A 21,320-nucleotide genomic window follows, 5' to 3' on the forward strand; every position below is an offset into this window, starting at 1 on the left:
AGTATAAAATAATAATTTTAATTAATATATTTTTGGATAGACAACTTATTAATAAAAATGATGTTAATAATTGCCTTTAATAGGCTATTTGAAAAACTTTAAAAGTCATTTCAGATTATTTATAACTGACTTAACTTTTTTTACGTGTTAATTATTATTACATCAAGCAATTTCACATACATTAGATTTCGATCGAAAATCTGAATGAAACAGGAAAGTGCAGTGTAGATCTAGTGGCTTCAGCGTGCGGATCTTATTCCTGAGTTCGTAGGTTCGAACCCCGGCTGTGCACTATTTAATTTTTTCTATGTGTATTAATATTTCCTCGAACGGTACGGAAATGATTGTGAGGAAACAGGCTTGCCTTAGACCCAAAAATTCGACGGCGTGTGGCTGAAAATGATACAGATATCTGAGGCCCAGACCTAAAAAGGTAGCGTCATTGATTTTTAGTTAGGCGAAGACATAAATTACAAGCATCGTCCGTTACGAGACTAATATATGGCCGTTTTGTGTCACGAGACTGGTGAGTAAAAAAATATATTTTTGATTATGAAGTTTTTGGTAAGTTACTTTAGTCCTATGTAATATTTTATACATACTACTTTGTCATACAAGTCTAATTCGTCTTGAAATCCACTTATTTGTTAATTAATCAGCTTGTAATAAAAAACCTAGTAATTTCTAAAGAAAACTTGGTTGCTATATTAATAACATTGTAAACATTATGAATCAACTAGCTGATTTTTAAGATAGACTACAAAATTATATTTACTAATCAATAATAAAAATATACATTAATTTCCATACAATTACTAATTAATCGTGAGGTATACGTAGCGAGGTCGCATGGAACAGTGATGCCAACCGCACGGCATATCACGAGATTCGCTAGATCTTCCTTATCGTCAGCTGATTAATGTAAATACAGCTCTCACGATTTTTATCGTCACGTAGACATTATATAAGTTTCTTTTTGTATACTTTATAAGCATATATTTATAAATTTTGGAATTAAAAAAAAAACTGATTTTATTAAGTATGCGTAATCTAATTAACGAATTAAATTCGCCTCCGGAAATTGATTTCGCGTTCATATAATCGATTTACACGAAATAATATCAAGTAACAAAGCACTAAGGTTTTTTTTATTTATTATTTTTCACTATTTGCACAATATAGGAAACAAATACAGCTATTTGTAATCGTCATCTTTTACGATTTTAATATAAAAGCGAAAGTTGCCTCTTTTTATTATATATGTATATATATTTCTATCCTTATCTATGTAATCTCTCCTGTATATTAAACAGGTTCTGGGAATGTGTAGGCCTACAGCAAATATATTGCTTTATAAGATTCGGCATTATTTTCTTAAGAGAAGTTATGCAAACAAGTAAAGTTAAAGGACCAGCTCGTTGATAAGTACGTAAAAACCTAGTTGATCATGAACTCATTCGAATATGATCAAATACATCTCACGTCAAGTCACATGGCCTGCGGCACCAACATTACAAAGAGAACACTCAGTTTGCCATTGCGCGTGAGTCGCGCTAAACGTGCACGATCACCGATTGTTTAAAGAAAAACACGACTGGTACGTTCATTTATTTATTTAGATTTAAAATTATTATTTATAAATTATAGATATTTATTGCTGGTTAGTTGAGGCGTGCATAACTTGAACGTTTTAAAGAAGTGTTTGTAATAAATTACTGCCATAAAAGTACATTGTTTGAAGTCATTATTTGATTTTGATAAGGTTATTTGGTATGGATTTTTAACAAATCGGTTAAACTATATTTAATTAATAAAAACAGTTACACATTTAAAAAATATGAAGTTTAATGTTTGTTATGTATTTTGGTTATATAGTTGCATTGGTAAAAACAACTTTTTCTAACACTTGGATACTGGTCATTATGTATCATTTAGCTAATTAGTGAAATAATTGTCTTCTTATTACTTATTTATTTTATTTTCCGTCCTATTATTCCGATAAAAACTTGAAAATGATTCATGTATATCAAAAATCTCAATACACATACATGTCTGTACTCTGAATGGACTGGGTTCGTATCCTTATCAAAAAGTATTTTAAAAATCCACGCAATGCGGCTGCTGACAGCACTTAACTTTTTACACATCTTAAGTTTCTATACCTAAAATACTTAAGCAGTATGTAAGTTTTTTAAAAGTTCGTTATGTAATTAAAAGCCTCGGTATTATTGCTTGAACAAACAATGACTGTCTTATTGATTTAAATAGAAAAAGCGGAACACCGCAAACAAATGATTTAAATAAATGTCTTATATATCACAGAAATCGTATTGCAAATAAATCGTAGAAAAGATCTTTTATATAGGATTATAAACGTTGGAAGGTACGTAAAAAAAGCGTACTATAAGGATGTCATATGACCTCATTGCTATATGGATTTGTTTTTGTATTTATAACGCGTGTATAAACACTATTATAATAATCCATAGTGTGTGTGTAATTGTAGTTGCTTTAGTACTTTTGTCATTGACGTTATATCCGGAACGAATTGAATACTATAAGTACATTTACGTTGGTCTAAAATATTTTGTTCTGTGTTATATTTAAATTGTGAAGTACTAATTAAAAACTCCTTAAATGCCAATAACTTCTCTAACACCAGCACCTGTTCTCTGTAACTCCCAATAGCTTGCGATCAATTGCTTTCAATGTTAAGTTGTAGTATGATCCGAAGATTACGACATCAACGCTACGTATTTTACGATTACATCGAAATATACACACACTATGGGAAGTTACATAGTACTAGCGTAGATTTTAATGGAAAGGTATGGAATTTTCTTGCTGACATTGTCAATATTCAGACTTGACATCTGTCAATGTTACTCTGTGAAAAAACCGTGAAATTCCGTATACCATAACTATTTTAAATTACTTTACAAAGTACATCACTGATATAGTGATCAGTTGCTATCTTCTTATTTTATCTGTAATCTGGATGATTTTAAACTTACATTATCTGCATGTCAATGTATTGTGATCGATTGAACGTAATAAATCAAGATGTTATCATGACAAAACTACATTGAATTGTTGATAAACCAATGTATTTGATAATTATTTTTCAATTAGAAATCAAAATGATTAATTACATTACTTAATTATCACAAGCATTTAAGTAGTTGTATTTTAATCATTGTAATTTTAGGCATGATCACAGGTGATGTGTTTATAATTCGTGACATTCACATGTATTTTATTTGGAATTTTTTTTGTTGCGATGTATGGTGATACCGTGCTTAGCTTTTGTTGTATTTGTTGTTTACTATGATGTATAAAATTTATTAAATATACCATCGTGTAGATGAACGTATGCGATCCTAGTTACATATTAAACACCGTTGTGAACGGTAAGAACAAGCTAAGCCCTATTTTTCAAAACACCATATTAACCGACACGACGAGCAATAGGAGCGGCATGACCAGTGAAAGCTCAAACTACCTAATAACCACGTTGCCCGATTGTTGTGCCTAAGGTTATTCTTTTTAAGTAGCAAGGGTATCCTATAATTCAATTATTCCAAATATTATTAATCCGCATGCTTATCAAATCTGCAATTTTCTTATCGTACATTTCTCTTGTAAAGTTAAATTGTCATGTACTTAGTAATGCATATGTATTATATAGCACTTATTTAGTATTTATACGTTCTATACTGAATCGTTTTAATCGTAAAAGAGGTATTTAAGTTATGTTATATGTCTATAAATAAGTTTACGACATTCACACAAAAAGGGAAATGATTTACAGTGGTCCCAAACACTTACATAAGAGATTTAAGTACAGCCCAGTGCCTGTGTCAATTGTTACTTTTAACGCGTATGCACAGACTAGTAAAGACAAAACATTTCATTGTTGTAAGGTGTCTGGAATAATTATAAAAATATTAAAATACATTTTAAATCCGCCATTTTGCATATTTTTGTATGAATAAGACCCGTCAAGTCTATTTACTTTAAGCATATCGTGATAAGATTATAGGAACGTAAGAATTCCTAAAATTCCGCTTAAGTTTATCAGCATCAATCACTGTTGGCAGTAACATATATATATATATATATGCAATGGATTATTGTAAGTGCTCTTGTTAGTTTACACTGGTTGTAACGTGGATCAAGTGCAAGAAGATTGTGTCTTCCCTTTAATAGTAATAATTATATTAAATATTTTTATTCTTAAATAAAATATAAAACACTTTAGTCTTCAGTACGGCGATTTTAATGATTTAATGTTGTATCAGTCAAGAGAGACGATTCATAAAAATAATAAAGCATTATTTAGGATACGGCTCCCTTTGATAACAGTCACACAATAACAAAATTAGGTAACCAAAAACTTCGAGTTGTTTATTCCAAGTGAATGTCATTTACGACTTGAATTCGTCATTGGATTATGACGAATCGCAATGTTAAACAAATAATACCAAAATGACTTTAATTAACGACAAAGGTAATTTCCTGTTGAGTGTTCTGAAATAGCTTGCTAAACCTATGTAATGCCCAATGAGTAGACAAATTTCTGCAAAGTCTTCTTCTACCTATCGACTAGAAACATTTGTTCGAAATCGTACTCTGTATCCATGTACGCTTATAAATAATAATAATAGCATTTAATTCAGATACATTTTCATTTAAACACATTTCTATTTTAATCTTCTTTTAGTGTATCTGTGTGCTTTTTTGGCAAAGGCCTGATCCAAAAGCTGCACTGTACTACTTTCTGCTGTTTCTTTAATTAGGTCTATCCACCTTCTAAGTTGTCTCCCTCTTTTTCGTTTGCTGTACCTGGGGCACCAGTTTAGTACTTTTCTGTTCCTTTTGCGCTTATTGCTGGATTATGAAAACAATAGAAAATTAGAATCATTTTGACGTTTATCGAATTGTTCTTGACGATTATAGTTGTATGTTGGTAGTTAAATACTATATTAAATAGCTGGACAACAAACAATTATATGCTGGTAATCAAATAACGATATCTTGTACGCACACTATTCAAGGTGTATTATAAGAGGAACAGGATAATCATAAAAGTTGGAAGTAGGAAGTATAACAACTCGGAAATAACCTTGCGTTGACCTTTAGTGACATTTATAAATAGTGCAACTTTTAACATGGAGCAAAATAATCTGATACACGAATGGATAAGCTTCAGCTGACAAGGGAAAATCGTTTTTTATTATTATGTAATAGGAGGCAAACAGGCAGGAGGCTCACCTGATGTTAAGTGATACCGCCGCCCATAGACACTTACATTTCCAGAAGGCTCGCAAGTGCGTTACCGGCCTTTCAAGAATTGGTACGCTCTTTTCTTGAAGGACCCTACGTCGAATTGGTTCGGAGATACTTCAGTGGGCAGCTGGTTCCTGGTGGTGGTACGTGGCAAAAACTGCCTTAGAAAACGCTCAGCTGTGGAACGACGGACGTCAAGGTGATACGGATGGTATTTTGTATTTTGCCTTGACGTTCGATAATGAAACTCAGCTGCAGGTATTAGACCGAACAACTCTTCTGAACACTCCCTATGGTAAATGCGGTAGAATGGCATGGCATAGCACGCCTGTCCAGGAGATGCCTATTTAGCAGCCGCTTACATTAATAAATATTATGCTCTAGGGAATATTGAAGAGGGGAAGGAGTTCCACTCCTTTACTGATTTCGCAGGAAACGACCATGACTACCTATTTCCTTTGAAATTTTAATAAAGCTACGTGGAAGGTCGGACCATTTGCGTCTTCACAACAAGACAAAATGACAAAAATTATTGGAGTAAACAGGTTCTCAAGCACAAAATCGGTGCTGAAATTCAATATCCAAATAATAATATATATTTGTCAATAGAAATACTCAAGGATTTTTCCTGTATATAAAAATTGTCATATGAATAACAATGTCGTTCTAGTGAAATCCTTGTTTAAATAATTTAACTTAAATACCGCGGATCTAACTCACATAAATGATATTTTGTAATTACTAATCCCAGTCATTAGTTAACGTGTCAAGTTTCAACATTTTCAGAGGAGAAGCGATATTATACATGTCTGAAATTAGACAATTATAAATAAACGATACAAATTCTCTAAACATTTTGGTGATCCTTGTCAAGTCATCAATTCTCAATACTCATGGGTTCATCATCGGACGTCAATGCACGATACGATTCCACCCGTATCACCTCGTATTCCACAACATTTTTGCGGCAGTTTTGGCCGCGCACCACTACGTGGAACCAGCTGCCCATTGAAAATTTCGAACCAATTCGACTTAGGGTCCTTCAGATAGCGTACCAATTCTTAAAGGGCCGGTAACGCATTTGCGATACTTCTGGCAATGTAAATTTGAATGGATTTTTATAACCAGTTATCACTTAACATCAGGTGAGTTTGGCCCCTGTTATATACAAAAAAAAAATATTTTTAATATACTGGAGTCTTTATAGATGTTAATAAAATAACTACATAATAAATGTCTCAATCTATGGATTCTGAGATAGTCTAGTCTAGACTCTGTGGTTCCAAAAACTAATAACTCTTAGCTAAACTCTAAAAAACATGCTCACACACACATTCACTTATACTTAATGTTTTATAAGACTTGTGTTTGATTAGTTGTAACACGTAAATGGTTTAAACATGTTTGCACTGACTAAATGTTATCCAGTTACCCACAACATAGTGTGGGGACTTGGGGACGATATATGAATTTTGTCTCAACCTATTTGTCATGAAAATAGTTATTGTTATTAATTGCGTATAGAAAACTCCATTGGTACATCCGAATACATTTATCTAGCTTTTATTTAATAGTTACAGCTTTCGTTCATGGTTACTTTTTATTCTATGAAGCGATGCATGTCGACCCTGATCAAGGTCGAATAACGCGACAATTATTGTCGCGAATCATTATCTTAACACAATAGGGCTTCGGTAGGTACTTTCTTGATTTCCTTAATCAATTTGTTTGGCAATCGCTAATTAGATTGATCGCCTACCTATTTTTAATTGTTCAAACAATATTTTAATATCTCAACCACACTAACACTTCGTCTGATGGGAAACTGCGCCGTATCTGCCTGCATACTTGCTTGTATCTTAACGATATATACAAAATAATTAGAAGCGCTACAACCTTTTTAGGTCTGGACTTTAAAATTAGTATATCTGTTTTATGATTATTTGTCAATCTAATAGGCAAGTGGGTGATCCTTGATCCTTCTGTGCCTGACACACGCTGTTTTCCTCACGATGTTTTCCTTCACCGTTCGAGCGAATGTTTTATGCGCACATAGAAAGAAATTATATTAGTGCACAGACGGTAATCGAATCTACGACCTCAGTATCGAAAAAAATACATAGGTAGCATCTGCTAGAGAAGCCTAAATAGGCATTGAATCTGTACATACATTATGAAGAACTCAAAATCTTCTGTCAGCAGAAATTCTATCATCAATAAAATAGTACATCTCTGAGGTTATAATTAATAAAAATTATATAAATTTGTTGGACGAAACACACAAATATACAATATTTACAATATTCTTAACCTATAATAATAATTAAAAAATTAATAATAGAAAATTAAAACAAATTTAAAAAGTTTGGTGTAGCAGTGTACCTTTAACGCCGCCTTCCTCGCTGTATTGCGATACTTATTCGTTGAGCGAGGAAAGCACCAGCTCTGGGGTCACCAGTACTATCTACCAGGTGCCAACTTAAATCTTTAATTGCCACAATTGGAAATACTTTTATATTTGAGCCGTTTATTATTTTTAATTTAATTCCTAATTACTTTTAAAAGTCTAGTCATTCGGACCTGAATACGCCGCCATAAATATACGTTTATTTAAAACTAGATTATCCTAGGTTGTTCTCCTTAGTTATCTGTTTTAAAAGTAAATTCTGTCCATAAAAGACTTGCAATAAGCGTTACTTATTTACTTAAAGCCTTAATTAGCATAATACTTGTCTAACCTCATACTTGAATGTAACTTGCCTTTTTGTAACCTTTTTTGAACGCTTATGTTAATTATTTAACTACTTTTAAAGATTACTTAAGGTTTAGCTGTAATGAACTCAATTTTAACTAACCTAACAGCTGTAGGTCTTAAACCTGTAATAATATTAATAATAACGAATTGAATGCCCAATTTTTTTTATTGTAATCATTAACATTTCGTTGCATACAGAAATATAATACAATTTACATAGTTAAATGAAAAGGATGGTAATTGACGGCCTTATCAATTTTCAGCGATCTCTTCTAATCAGCCACTGTGTGAAAAAATCTAGATAAGGTAAGCAGGTAGTGCAAACTACATAATTATTTGCAAAAAACTAAAAAAGGATACATGAGAAAGAAAGATTACATTTAGTTGACTGATTTAAGAAATGGCAGACAGATCTTTAAATCCATCACCATTTTGATTTTCACCATCTATTTATTAGGGATCTTATATCTTTACTAAGGGTATATTCAGACGTAGCTGGAGCTGTAAGAAAAAGTATGTCAAAATCATTTTTTTGAAGTCCACGTGACGTTTAACTGTCATTAGACAATGGACAAATTTCAAGGAATTAATTAGTTTTACAGATTATATCTGTGTAATATGAGAGATCGCTCGAAAGCGAATAACCCCGCCCGTTGCCCCCATTTTCCTTTAATTATATTCAATTTTTATATTGTTATGCAACGAAGTGGTAATAAATGAATAAACACGTAAGCAATGTAATATTAGTTTGTAGATTGTCTCGCATTATTACGTGTCAAATATGATCGGAATAGGAATTTCTTGATTACAATTGATATCCGATGTCATACAAACGACTCGTCAAAATGACTAATACATAATTAATACCTTGATACTAAATTACAAAGAAGTTTAATAGCTTTTAAAAGATAGCATTTGAAACAATAACAAAGCAGATTGGCACTCACAATCATTGATGGTAACTACAGTCAATCATTGTTTATTAAAAAAGCCTTGAACCACATTTAGGTGGAACACAAGTCCAGCTTGTAACGAAAAAAAAATCTTAAAATCGCACTTCGGTAGGCACGATCGCTTGTACTCCTATTAGTTCTGGCAGAGAGATGTATAACGCCTCCGAATCTGATTTCTATTGAAACAATAATTGTTTCGGGTCGCTAGGCACAGAAGGCTAATCGCAAAGTAGTAGAAAAAACATTTCTAGACGAACTAACTAGGCGAAGAAATGGGAATGTCTTGCCCTCTTACGGGGTCAGTATTTGGAGTGTTATACACCATTAGAGAAATGGGTTGACGTCACATTGTTTTACATATAGAAACTAGGCTTTTAGGGTATAGAGTTATTTGAGATCGGTCATAGTTTAATGGACTATATAATAACATTTTATATAACGAATCCTTGTTTGCACCTAAAAAAAATGATATTGTTTCATTAGCCAAACATGAATTGATTACATCAACCATACCGTGATGTTTGTACGGGTCAAATTTAGTATTAGATTTCAATTTGTGATGATGTTTTCATTCATACGCGGGCTTTATGATGTAATTTATTACAGGAAATTTTACAATGCACACATTGGTATTATTGTATTGACAAGTGAGTCAAAATAATCCGCAAAGTAATAATATAAAAGTTAATAAAAAGTATTATAGTCTGGATATATATAATAAAAAGCGCAAACAAATTTTTTACAATCATTACTAGCCAATAAATTATAAAACGTCAGTTCTGGTAGTCACAAATGAGCTAATACATTCATAAATTGTAGCATTCATAAACACTCCCGAGAATAGGTCGACATCGCTTATAGGTCACTTGTCACTTTATATCTAACAGATGTGTCAGTTAGTTTTAAGAACCCATAAAGAAGTTAAGATACAGTTTTTACCACTACCCTTAATTTATATTAGTTTAAATGTTTTAATGTTGACATTTAGCTTTAACCTTTGTCCCGTTATTTTAACATTCCTTCAACAACAGCCACCGAGAACTCGGGATACTATTTTAATCGTAATTATAACACAACAATTTACAATACAATAACAAATATTACAAATATTAATAAGGTGACAGCCTCAGCTCTTTACTGGTCTAAGATACGTTACGGAACTGTTGTTACACAGGGAACTGTCGGTGTACCTAACAAACCAGAAAATTGAAAACAAACAAAAAACCCAAAATAACGTCCCCGTCTCGCTGTAATGTTAGCCCAATACAATTTGTTTGCCACAGGAAAATTCACCCTTGGCATTTGGTTCAGGGATTTTCTTATATCTTAAGCTATTATATACTTATTACACACTGTATATCGGAATGTATTGTATGTTTGAAGTTATATAAGAATACTTCTTTTGGCGCGTTAGGGAAAAACAATGAGAGTAAATAGTTACGATGCGCGCGCACACATGTCAAAAACCTAAACTCTGAAGTTACCTATAATCAACATTTTTGTTTGTTGGAAGTTATACTTCTTTTGGCGCATTAGGTAAAAATCATGAAAGTATTTTTTTTTTCTATTATTAGTGTCGTTTTTATCTAAAAACGAAGAATAAGGCGAATGATAAGATCTTGTTACGCCAAAGAAGTACAACTTGTACATGAGGTACACGCGTTAGAAGTTGTACTGTACACACGTTCTTTTAAATTTAAGAATAATTAGTGTCTATAGATTGATAGATGACTTACAATTTATTTACGCCAGTGATTTTTCTTTTACGTGTATAAATATTTACAAACAAGTCTTCAACACGCTAACATAAACATTTAAAGAAGTGTTATTTATTCATATTAAGCGAACCTCTATTCAGATGTGGGTGACTTCCAACCTCCAGTAATTAGAGACCAAAAGATTGACGTAGTTATTAGAAAGTCCAGAGGTGCAACAATCCTCGGTCTTGGACTCTCTTCTCTCTCTCTGGATTCTCTTCATGGGTATCGTGCTTGGCACACGCGATTTTTTTGGGATATGCTGTCCGTTCACATTCCGAAGCTGAAGTTGAAGCTGAAGTTCGTCACATCACATTAGACAAATCAAGTTATTTGTTACTTGGCTCATGACGTTTTAACTATAATTTTATATTGGCAAAACCGTTTACGCTGACATTAGAACAACATACTGGTTTATTGTCAAAAAAAGGTCCCACAATGTTATTGGCTGTTACGGCTATCGGGTTTTACGACCAAATATGGGTAGTCCCTTAGATGTCGTTATAAGAGATTTTGATTGTATTCTTTGCGTATGTATTTAAGAAAAAGGTCCATCTAGAACAGAGTTAGGGAATTTGCTAATCGTAACAGATGTGATCTCGTTTTTTAAAACTTAAATAACTTGTATCTTTCAGAAAGAAAAGTAACCCAATAGACCGCCAATATGGGGGCGATGTTCCGGAGCGAGGAGATGGCCCTGTGCCAGCTCTTCATACAGCCTGAGGCTGCCTATACTTCCGTCTCCGAGCTTGGAGAGGCCGGCACCGTGCAGTTCAGAGACGTGAGTTACAAATCATAATATTTATGCATACAATCTATTTGATATGAAACTATTGAACATTGAAGGTACGGAAAGTTTAAAGTTAAATATAATTGTGGACATAAATTGTGCAATTTTACCTCCTAGCTCTGATAACTAGGGCAAAATGGGGCTCACAAGGGACAGCAGACTTACGGTCCAAGCTAGTGATTTTCTATAAAGTTTTTTTTCTCTTTATTATACAAAATATGTTACATAAGAAAACCGCTGTGGTTTGTATTAATGTAACCATAGCAGTCTTGTTTAGGAGCGCTACAATTGCATATAAAAGTAGTTTTTTAATGTTTTTTATGTTGGTTAGCGTTAGGCTATCTAATAACTGATTGGGTACACCATTTATTAGCCGCGGTAGCAAATATCTCAACGTTCTCTCGCCATAAACGTTGTTTGCTCTCGATGTACACAGCCGAATCAGCGTTACCGCTCGAGTTTTTACAACATACTCTACTCCTATCTATTTATGTCATCTCAGAAAAGTGCTCGACTAGAAGACATTTATTTACTTTTTCTGTTATGCAGTGTTTAAAAATCCCTCTTTCTTCATTTTTATATGGATCGAACACATTTCTCGATACAACATGTTTGAGGATTCGCATTTATATTCGCGGAGGTTATATATGTATATGGTTGAGATACGTCGGATAAGTTCTACCGTAGCTACTTAGACCGTAATTAATGACTGACTCGCAAAGCGCGTTGTAAAGTGGAAGTTTTGTTTTAAATAGGATACGCTTTTTGAGTATTGTTATTTGTGCCAAAAACTGTTGTAGCTTACCACTTAGCTATTTTGATTCAAATGCATATTTTTGTCTATAATTAATCGCAGATATTTTTGTGTGATAACCTTCTTTACGCACCCAAACGTGTTCACCACTAAGCTGACCATAACGATTTTTTTTATTGTCTTTGCACTCAACATTATTTTATATACAAACATTAAACCTTCCTCATAACTTGTGACTCCACTTAATAGCCTATGAATTGTTCTAGAACTCGCTAATTCCATATAATCCTTCGTGATAATTTATATCGCACTTGGAAACTCTTGAATAGCCTTTACTTATGTAAATAATGATAACATGTGACCCCGTTTGTGCTATTGTTGTAAGCCATGCCTTTTTCAGAGTGGATTTGCCTTATTGAGTATTTTCTTGCGTTATCTATAGATAGCAGAACAATTATCTATAGATTTTTCTGTATGATTACCACATCATAAGTAGGTTATTAATACAGGGGAATGAATTCTACGTTTTAAGCCTAAAATTATGTCTAGTGTGTCTTTATTTTTTTTTAATTGAATACCAGTCGCCAAAGACTACATATATTTGATATCTATAGTCTATAACGCTTTCTTTAGTCTTTGAATCGTATTGCGTAAAGAAACCGATTATAGTAATGTTGTAGACTGTAGATATTTATCACGCCTTTCATCTAAATATATAGAAGTAGATCGATAGTTGACATCGTTTAATAGTTTGCGTTTCACCTTCAATAAGAACTAGTTTAAAGAAAGGTTATCAAGCATTGCTAATTTGTACATTCAAGGCCAAACTCACAGACACGCACGATCCCTGAGCTCATTTAAAAAATCTAGAAATTTACTGTTATAAGGGCTTTTAAGGGCTTACAATGCTAATGCAATTTACGATATTAATTTAATTTATAAAACTCGTGGTTTTCATGTTACCGACTAGTAGGTATAAAATATTGTAAATATTTAAATGTGTATGTTTTTCAAGTTCATAAATTTTATTTAATTGACCAACCGCCGTGTATTTTCAAGATTGTATATTTGTGTGATTAAAATAGCCTATATTCGATTACTATACAAGGGTAACATTAAACTTATGTTATTGTTTTAATAAACGACCTCCGACAGAGTGAAGGCCTCCTCCAAATTCTTCCATTTGTCTCTCATCTTCGCTACAATTTTCCTATATTTTCCCCCGGTGGACGTCCTTTTTGCTTGCTTGATTTACTAACAAAATAATTAAGCTGCCAGCGCGGGGATTTGTTAAATAAGTCTCAATTAAATTTATATTTTAATAATTTTATCACTCAACTACATTTTTTTAAATAATAATATCTTGCCTTTTATTTGCACCATTCTTGCATTGCCTTCAAACAATTGTATTTTTACTCGTTTAAGCTGTTATAATAACACAATTTAAAAGAGTGACTTCTTTACATTTCTTCTCGTCAGTTTTACTCTCTCATTTTTTATTGACGTACATAAGTGTGACGTTCACATTGTGTTAATAATAATAATATTTGAATACTAAATGTAAGAAATACTATATATTGTAATGAGAATTGGATAATTATTGTGCTATAGCGTACAAGTAACGATGTTTTTAACTCGTTATCAGTGGAGCGAGGAAGAAAGTCGAAAACTTTTAAATTCATGAATATTTCAAAGTAGATAAGCGTATATTCATTAAAATGTGTTTTTAAATTATGTCTGATATAATTACATCGTTTTTAGTATTGTTAATATCAGAAGTGTGTATATAACACACGCTTATATAACACTTTTATGATATAGCCATTAGTTTTAACACATTTAAGAAGTCTTAGGTGTCCAAAGGCACTTTCACGTGACCACTATCATTTAAATTTAACTAAAGATAGCAGGTTATACTGGCATTGCAATCGTCTCCTATTTATACATTTAAAACATCTAAGAACAATACGTAAGTATGTTTTAGAAATACATTTATTGAAATAACGTCCATCTTTGAAGAACAATGGAGATTATCGTTAACAATTTAAATCGACGTATCGATTTTAATGTGAATACGAAAACATGTTTATGTTGGCAAAACAAGAAATGTACAGTTATTTATTTTTAACATAAATATTGCATTAATATATTTCGCTAGTCAGTGAAACATCTCCAAATAGAGACAAATCAACAAATCTATTGTGCATAAGTTGACAAATACATCGTGCTAAAGTTGTACAAGATAATATGATAAGTGGCTTCCGCGTACGACTCTCATCCCTGAGGTCGTAGATTCGATACCCCGATGTGCACTAATGGACTTTCTTTCTGTGTGCATTTAACATTCGCTTGAGCGGTGAAGGAAAACATCGTGAAGAATCCAGCTTACCTTTGACCCAAAAAATCGACAGCTTGTGTCGGGCACAGGAGGCTGTTAATCTTCTTGCCTATAAGATTGACAATTGATCATGAAACATATATAGAAAGCTCAGACCTAAAAGGATTAAGCGCCACTGATTTATTTTTTAATAAATAAACGAAACATCTGTAAATATTTTTTCAGTTAAACCCAGACGTGAACGCGTTCCAACGCAAGTTCGTTAATGAAGTGCGACGTTGTGATGAGATGGAGAGGAAACTGCGCTACATCGAGGCGGAAGTGCACAAGGACAAAGTTCACATCCCATCCGTCAAAGACATGCCACGAGCCCCCAACCCGAGAGAGATTATCGACCTTGAGGTATGTTGAAACCTACAAGTTAATATTATTTATTTATTTAAAAAATATTACACAGTATCTTGTACGTATGTAAGTGTAAAATTTCTTATGTTAAATAGGCATTTTAGTAAATTAGGTTAGTTTTAAATGGCTTATTAGTGATAAATGAGCCGAGATCGTAATGTTAAATTGTGTCTTTGTACAGAATTTGTTGAAAAACTGTCCATTTGGTTATTATTGTGTTAGTAATAATATTATATTCATTATAAAGTTAGCAAAACCACACACAGTTTTACATGCAGTCCATTACAATGTCCTATGTTAGGGCAATCCAGCCTTCCCGCTATTATCGCCTGCAGGCTGTTTGGGCGCCTTATCAGAGATATAGCTCGCTTGCGCCACGTGACGTAAAAACATTTCAGTTATAGTTGAGTTTAGTTTACGTTTGAAACGAGTAAAACATGACGCATCATACGAGTCACCGCGTTTTGGACTGGAGTTATTGATTACACAATCGAACTGAGCGCGCAATGATGATCCATTCTACGTTATTTTTATTGCACATTATTTCTGTCTGTGATTTAATTATTAATGAATAAATAAATAACTTGTGACCAAAGCAGAACTTTTAGGTACATTTTATAAAATAACTATCAACGCTCAGCTCAATACAGACTACATTTTTTTCTATTTATAACATAATGCTTGGTACATGGGCATTTAAGTATGCCAAAAATAAGTATGTTTGAACTTAACTGATATACGGAATAATTGTATGTTTTAAATGACTTATAACTTAAATTATATAAAAAAATTCTAGGCGCATTTGGAGAAGACAGAAAACGAAATCCTAGAGCTGTCCCACAACGCTATCAACCTGAAACAGAACTACTTAGAACTGACGGAGTTGAAGCATGTCTTGGAGAAAACCGAGGCGTTTTTCCTTGCCCAAGAAGAAAGTGGCATGGATTCGTTGACTAAGTTAGTATTCAATTCATAAGGTGTTGATGTAGTAATAAAATAATATAAGGATAATGTAAAAAGTAACTTCTACCTTTTAAGTCAAGTTTAGATTGTACCACCATCATATTTTTGTAGTATATTCTTGCAAACAATCTTTTTTCACCTTTCACAACACTAAAGTTAATGGGTATATATAATCTGTTTTTATATTTCAAGATCACTGATGTCCGACGAGACAGGTCAGCAGGCTGCCAATCGTGGACGCCTTGGCTTTGTAGCAGGTGTAGTACAGCGTGAGCGCGTTCCAGCCTTCGAGAGAATGCTCTGGCGTATTTCTCGTGGAAACGTGTTCTTGCGTCGTGCTGAGCTGGACAAGCCTCTTGAGGATCCTACTTCTGTAAGCACTGTCAAAATAAGACTCTTTATTCGCCATGGAAGTGGAGCAGAGAATGAATAAATTTTGTTAAAAAAATATTATCCAAAAAGCCAAGTTACAAACCCATATACGAGGGTGGTCCGATAAGTACTTAGCATACGTAATAGGAACTCTGTGGGTTTTTTTTTTAATTTTGTATCTTTTTTCTACGCATTTTTTTATGCCGGATAGAAAAAGAATGCGTATTAGAAATGTTTTGTACCAAAGTAACGAAAACTTTTTGTATCATATTAAACAAATAATCAACTATTTATCTATTCCCAGGGTAACGAAATCTACAAGACCGTGTTTGTGGCCTTCTTCCAAGGAGAACAATTGAAGTCTCGTATCAAAAAAGTGTGCACGGGTTTCCATGCTTCACTATACCCCTGCCCACCTTCTAACTCCGAGAGACAGGATATGGTCAAGGGAGTTAGGACACGACTTGAAGATCTTAACATGGTAGATAACATTTGTAAACTTATGACAAATAGGTGGTAAATATAATCAATCACGACCAGCTGAGACACTAGACTGTTTTGAAGACTCAAATCTTCTCCATCAAGTTCAAAGAAATCCTGATAACTTGCTAGAATTGTAATATTTGATTTAAATCTTGTCTTTTGTATCATGAAACAATTATATCCTTTATTAATAATTTTAAGGTTCTCAACCAAACCCGCGACCACAGGCAGCGTGTTCTCGTGAGCGTTGCAAAAGAATTGCAGAGCTGGTCCATCATGGTCCGCAAGATGAAGGCGATCTATCATACTTTGAACCTGTTTAATATGGACGTTACCCAGAAGTGTCTGATCGGAGAGTGCTGGGTGCCCACTTCTGATTTGCCCAACGTACAAAAGGCTTTAGCTGATGGTTCGGTAAGTTTTGTTGTTATTTTTTATAGAACGGGACAAAGGGACAGCTCACCTGATCTTATAACGTCTGCCACTAACATTGCTAGAAGATTGTGCGTTGCCCTTTAAAAATCGATACGTTTTTTTCTTGAACAACTTTAAGTGGAATTGCTTCTGTATTAGCCATTATTTTACACATCTGTTGTTTAATTTATATTTGCCGACTGATTTAATTTTCTTAGTATTGTCAATTAAAGACATTATTAAATTCTATTTTCGAATAACCTTCTAAGTATGCATTCTTCTTCATTCGGGTAAATTCACACCACGATACATACACTAAGCTTCAATGTTTACTGTTTATAGAACGCGTGTGGCAGCTCAATCCCATCTTTCCTGAACTGCATTGAGACAGACGAAGTTCCCCCAACCTTCAATAGGACAAACCGTTTCACCCGTGGTTTCCAGACTCTCATTGATGCTTACGGAGTTGCCTCATACAGGGAATGTAACCCAGGTAACTATTGTGCACCAGATGACCGAGACGTTATGTTACGTAAAATTAAATTAAAATTATTTTTTCTTTTTCTAAGGCGTTATTTTTTATCAAACCTGCAGCTAATGTCAAATGAATATGGAAATATCACATTTAAAAAATATGTTTCGACAAATAACTTCTAGAATATAGAGAGACCCATTTGATAAAAAAACTAGGTCCTGTTTTCTTATTCTTTACTAAAAAGCCTACACGCGTGTTCGAAGGAGGTATTGACGTTCTATCTGTTTCAGCACTCTACACAATCATAACTTTCCCATTCTTGTTCGCGGTGATGTTCGGAGATTTGGGCCATGGAAGTATCATGGCCATGTTTGGACTCTGGATGGTGGTCAAGGAGGTGTCCCTTGCTGAAAAGAAGTCCAACAACGAAATCTGGAACATTTTCTTCGCTGGTCGCTACATTATTCTTCTCATGGGTCTTTTCTCAATGTATACTGGACTTGTATATAACGATATCTTCTCAAAGTCGATGAATATCTTCGGATCGACATGGTACATACCATATGACAATGAAACATTAGAAAATAACGCTGCACTTACATTGGACCCGAAACATTCTTACGTGAACGCTCCTTACTTCATCGGTATTGATCCTATTTGGCAGGTAAATTTAAAATTATTTTAGACCTAACTAACTCAGTATATAGATATCAAACCATTTTGATGTCTAGATAAACAAAAACTCGCCCTCGCCATTAAATAAAAAGTCTATGTCTTCTTAAGTTATTGTACATACAATACAGATATCTTGATAGTAGCTCAAAAATGGTGAACGAAATAATCAACATAAATGTAAAAATTTCTGCATTCCAAATTTATGGATCTGCTTTTTGTACGTTCACTAAAAATAACTTTAAATATAGTCAGATCAGGTCTCTTATAAATCTTTAATTTCAGTCTGCTGACAACAAAATCATTTTCCTCAACTCATACAAGATGAAGCTGTCAATCATTTTCGGTGTCGTCCACATGATATTCGGTGTCTGCATGAGTGTTGTCAACTACAAGTAAGATTTTAACTCTCGTAATATAAACTTGTTCTTTATTATTATAAAATTTATTAATAATTACTACGACTGCTGTGGTTATTGAACTATAAATTTTGGTCCTTCGAGCAGGATTCGAAAGATTTAATGATTTATGATAGTAAATGTCGGTGACCCCAAAAATAATAATTTCAGCTTCTTCAAGCGTCGTTACTCAATCATCCTGGAGTTTTTGCCCCAAGTCGTTTTCCTGTGTCTGCTCTTCTTATACATGGTGTTCATGATGTTTTTCAAGTGGCTCGCATACAGTACTTTCTCAACAGGTATGACTAGATAAGTTCTGTGAGTAGTTATTACATTATATTTTGCAAATATTCTCTTTCGAGAGACCAATCTTAAATTTGGTTTTAATTATATTGATATAATTATTCGTTTAATTACAATTGTTTAATGTGAAAAAATATTGCAGATGAGGCGTACAAACAAGGTTGCGCACCATCAGTACTTATCCTCTTCATCAACATGATGCTGTTCTCAAGCAACGAACCTGAATCAGGGTGCAAAGAGTTCATGTTTGACGGTCAGGGTTTGGTCCAAAGAGTATTTGTCCTGGTCTCCTTAGCCTGTATCCCGGTCATGTTATTGGGCAAACCACTCTACCTGCTCGCTACTAAGAAGAAGAAACATGAAAAGGTTATAAAAAACTCATTCAAAACATTTATATATATTTCTATCATCACTGTTCAATATGAAAAGTTGAAAAATAATAAACTTAAATCCTGACTTATGTTACTAGGATATTTAGTTTAGATACTTACTTACAGTTTACTTTCCGAGCTTGTCTAGCTGAGTGAGTCTTTCATCACATTAACATATTGTGACAGAAAGAGTCGAAACAATAATGACGCTTTAATATACAAATATTCTTATAGCCCGAACAATCGAATGGCAACGTAAACCAAGGCATTGAAATGCAAGAACAGACAGACATATCCGAGGCGGCCCCGCCGAAGAAAGTAGAGTCACACGACCACGAGGAAGAGGAGTTCAGTGAAATCATGATTCATCAAGCCATTCACACAATTGAATACGTCCTCAGTACCATCTCTCACACAGCCTCCTATTTGCGGCTGTGGGCTTTATCATTGGCTCACGCAGGTAAAGAAATGCTTCCCATTAGTTGTGTAAAAAATCCAATTTTATATCTTATAAAATATACTGGTAAACAGTTCAGTTCGATGGCAGTTGTTGTGTTTATGGTTTGGTTAGGTTAGGTGTAATTTATGAGTATAGATAATTAATTATGCGATAATTACTTACATTTGTATTGCGCTCCTACTTATTATATAAAATATGTAACTTAACGAATTTTACGTTACATAACTCCAGTCAAAACTTTTTCTAAACAGACTTAGAAAATATTAACACACAAATTGTTCCCTAGAACTAGAATTTGTTTTAAAAATAATGTATAATGCTTACAGAGCTGTCAGAGGTATTATGGAGCATGGTGTTAGCTATGGGACTCAAAACGGACGGATACGTTGGAGCTATTAAGCTGTACGTGGCGTTCTGTTTCTGGGCGCTTTTTACACTGGCCATCCTGGTCATGATGGAAGGTCTCTCTGCTTTCCTGCATACACTGCGTTTGCACTGGTGAGTAACTTTTAGTAATGGATTTTATCCAGATAGATTAAAATAACCCTTAGACCAAAATACAAGACCTTTCTTCCTTTTCCTATTGCGTCCAGCAAGACCACTGAACCACAGGCTTGGGTTATTCCTGAGTGACTTGATGAATAAAAATAATAATTGACGTTACTTCAATTAATTTGGTTAACAGACCTTCACAAGAAATTCTGCGACGGGCGTTATACGCCATTCGTATTAATTTTTTTTAAAGTTGACACGTTTGTTCTCGTGATTATTTTTATACACATTACTAAGTCACGCATGACACGCGTTTAGTACGTAATTCTCTAAAACATTAACACTATTTTCCAGGGTGGAGTTCATGAGCAAGTTCTACTCCGGTTTGGGATACGTCTTCCAACCCTTCTGCTTCAAGACAATCCTCGAACAAGACGAGAAAGATGATTAGACTAGTTTATAAATGATGTTCAATGTCACTGCAAATAGTAAATAAAGTATTTAGTCTCTGTTTTATGGAGTATTAATTAAAAAAAGGAAAACTCGATTTCTAACCCAAAAAAATGGTTGTCTGTAAAGTCGGTTTACGGACGATAGTTTAACGTGACAACGTCATAATGAAACATTGATGAAATGATTGCATATCAATCTCCTTCGTGTCTTCTACACGACACTGGCGAAGTACCTTGTGCCCAGTTGGCATAAATAAAAGCCATAAACAAGAAGAAAAAAAATTATTGCATACTTTGATAAAATTGAATCATTCTTATTAATTTATCACTATTTTGTATGGATACAAATGAGTGAGTCCTCGGACGCATAGCCCAAGAGAGATAGATGCGGCGTAAGCGTACAATGCGCGTAACGGGACAATGA

General features: G+C 33.7%; 1 protein-coding gene across 1 annotated transcript; it reads left to right on the forward strand.

Moving 5' to 3' along the window:
• Nucleotides 1–1,488: 1,488 nt before the first annotated feature.
• On the forward strand, nt 1,489–20,957 carry LOC123707949 (V-type proton ATPase 116 kDa subunit a1). The gene is made up of 15 exons (XM_045658289.1): nt 1,489–1,597; nt 11,390–11,535; nt 14,862–15,038; nt 15,838–15,998; nt 16,197–16,377; nt 16,681–16,857; nt 17,061–17,273; nt 17,616–17,766; nt 18,039–18,412; nt 18,706–18,815; nt 18,990–19,117; nt 19,264–19,487; nt 19,727–19,952; nt 20,279–20,450; nt 20,799–20,957. The coding sequence occupies exons 2-15, from the start codon at nt 11,419–11,421 to the stop codon at nt 20,893–20,895; spliced, it is 2,508 nt and encodes an 835-aa protein (XP_045514245.1). The 5' UTR covers nt 1,489–1,597; nt 11,390–11,418; the 3' UTR covers nt 20,896–20,957.
• Nucleotides 20,958–21,320: the final 363 nt, after the last annotated feature.

This window comes from Pieris brassicae, chromosome 1 (genome assembly GCF_905147105.1).
Source record: "Pieris brassicae chromosome 1, ilPieBrab1.1, whole genome shotgun sequence".
Classification (NCBI taxonomy): Eukaryota; Metazoa; Arthropoda; class Insecta; order Lepidoptera; family Pieridae; genus Pieris; species Pieris brassicae.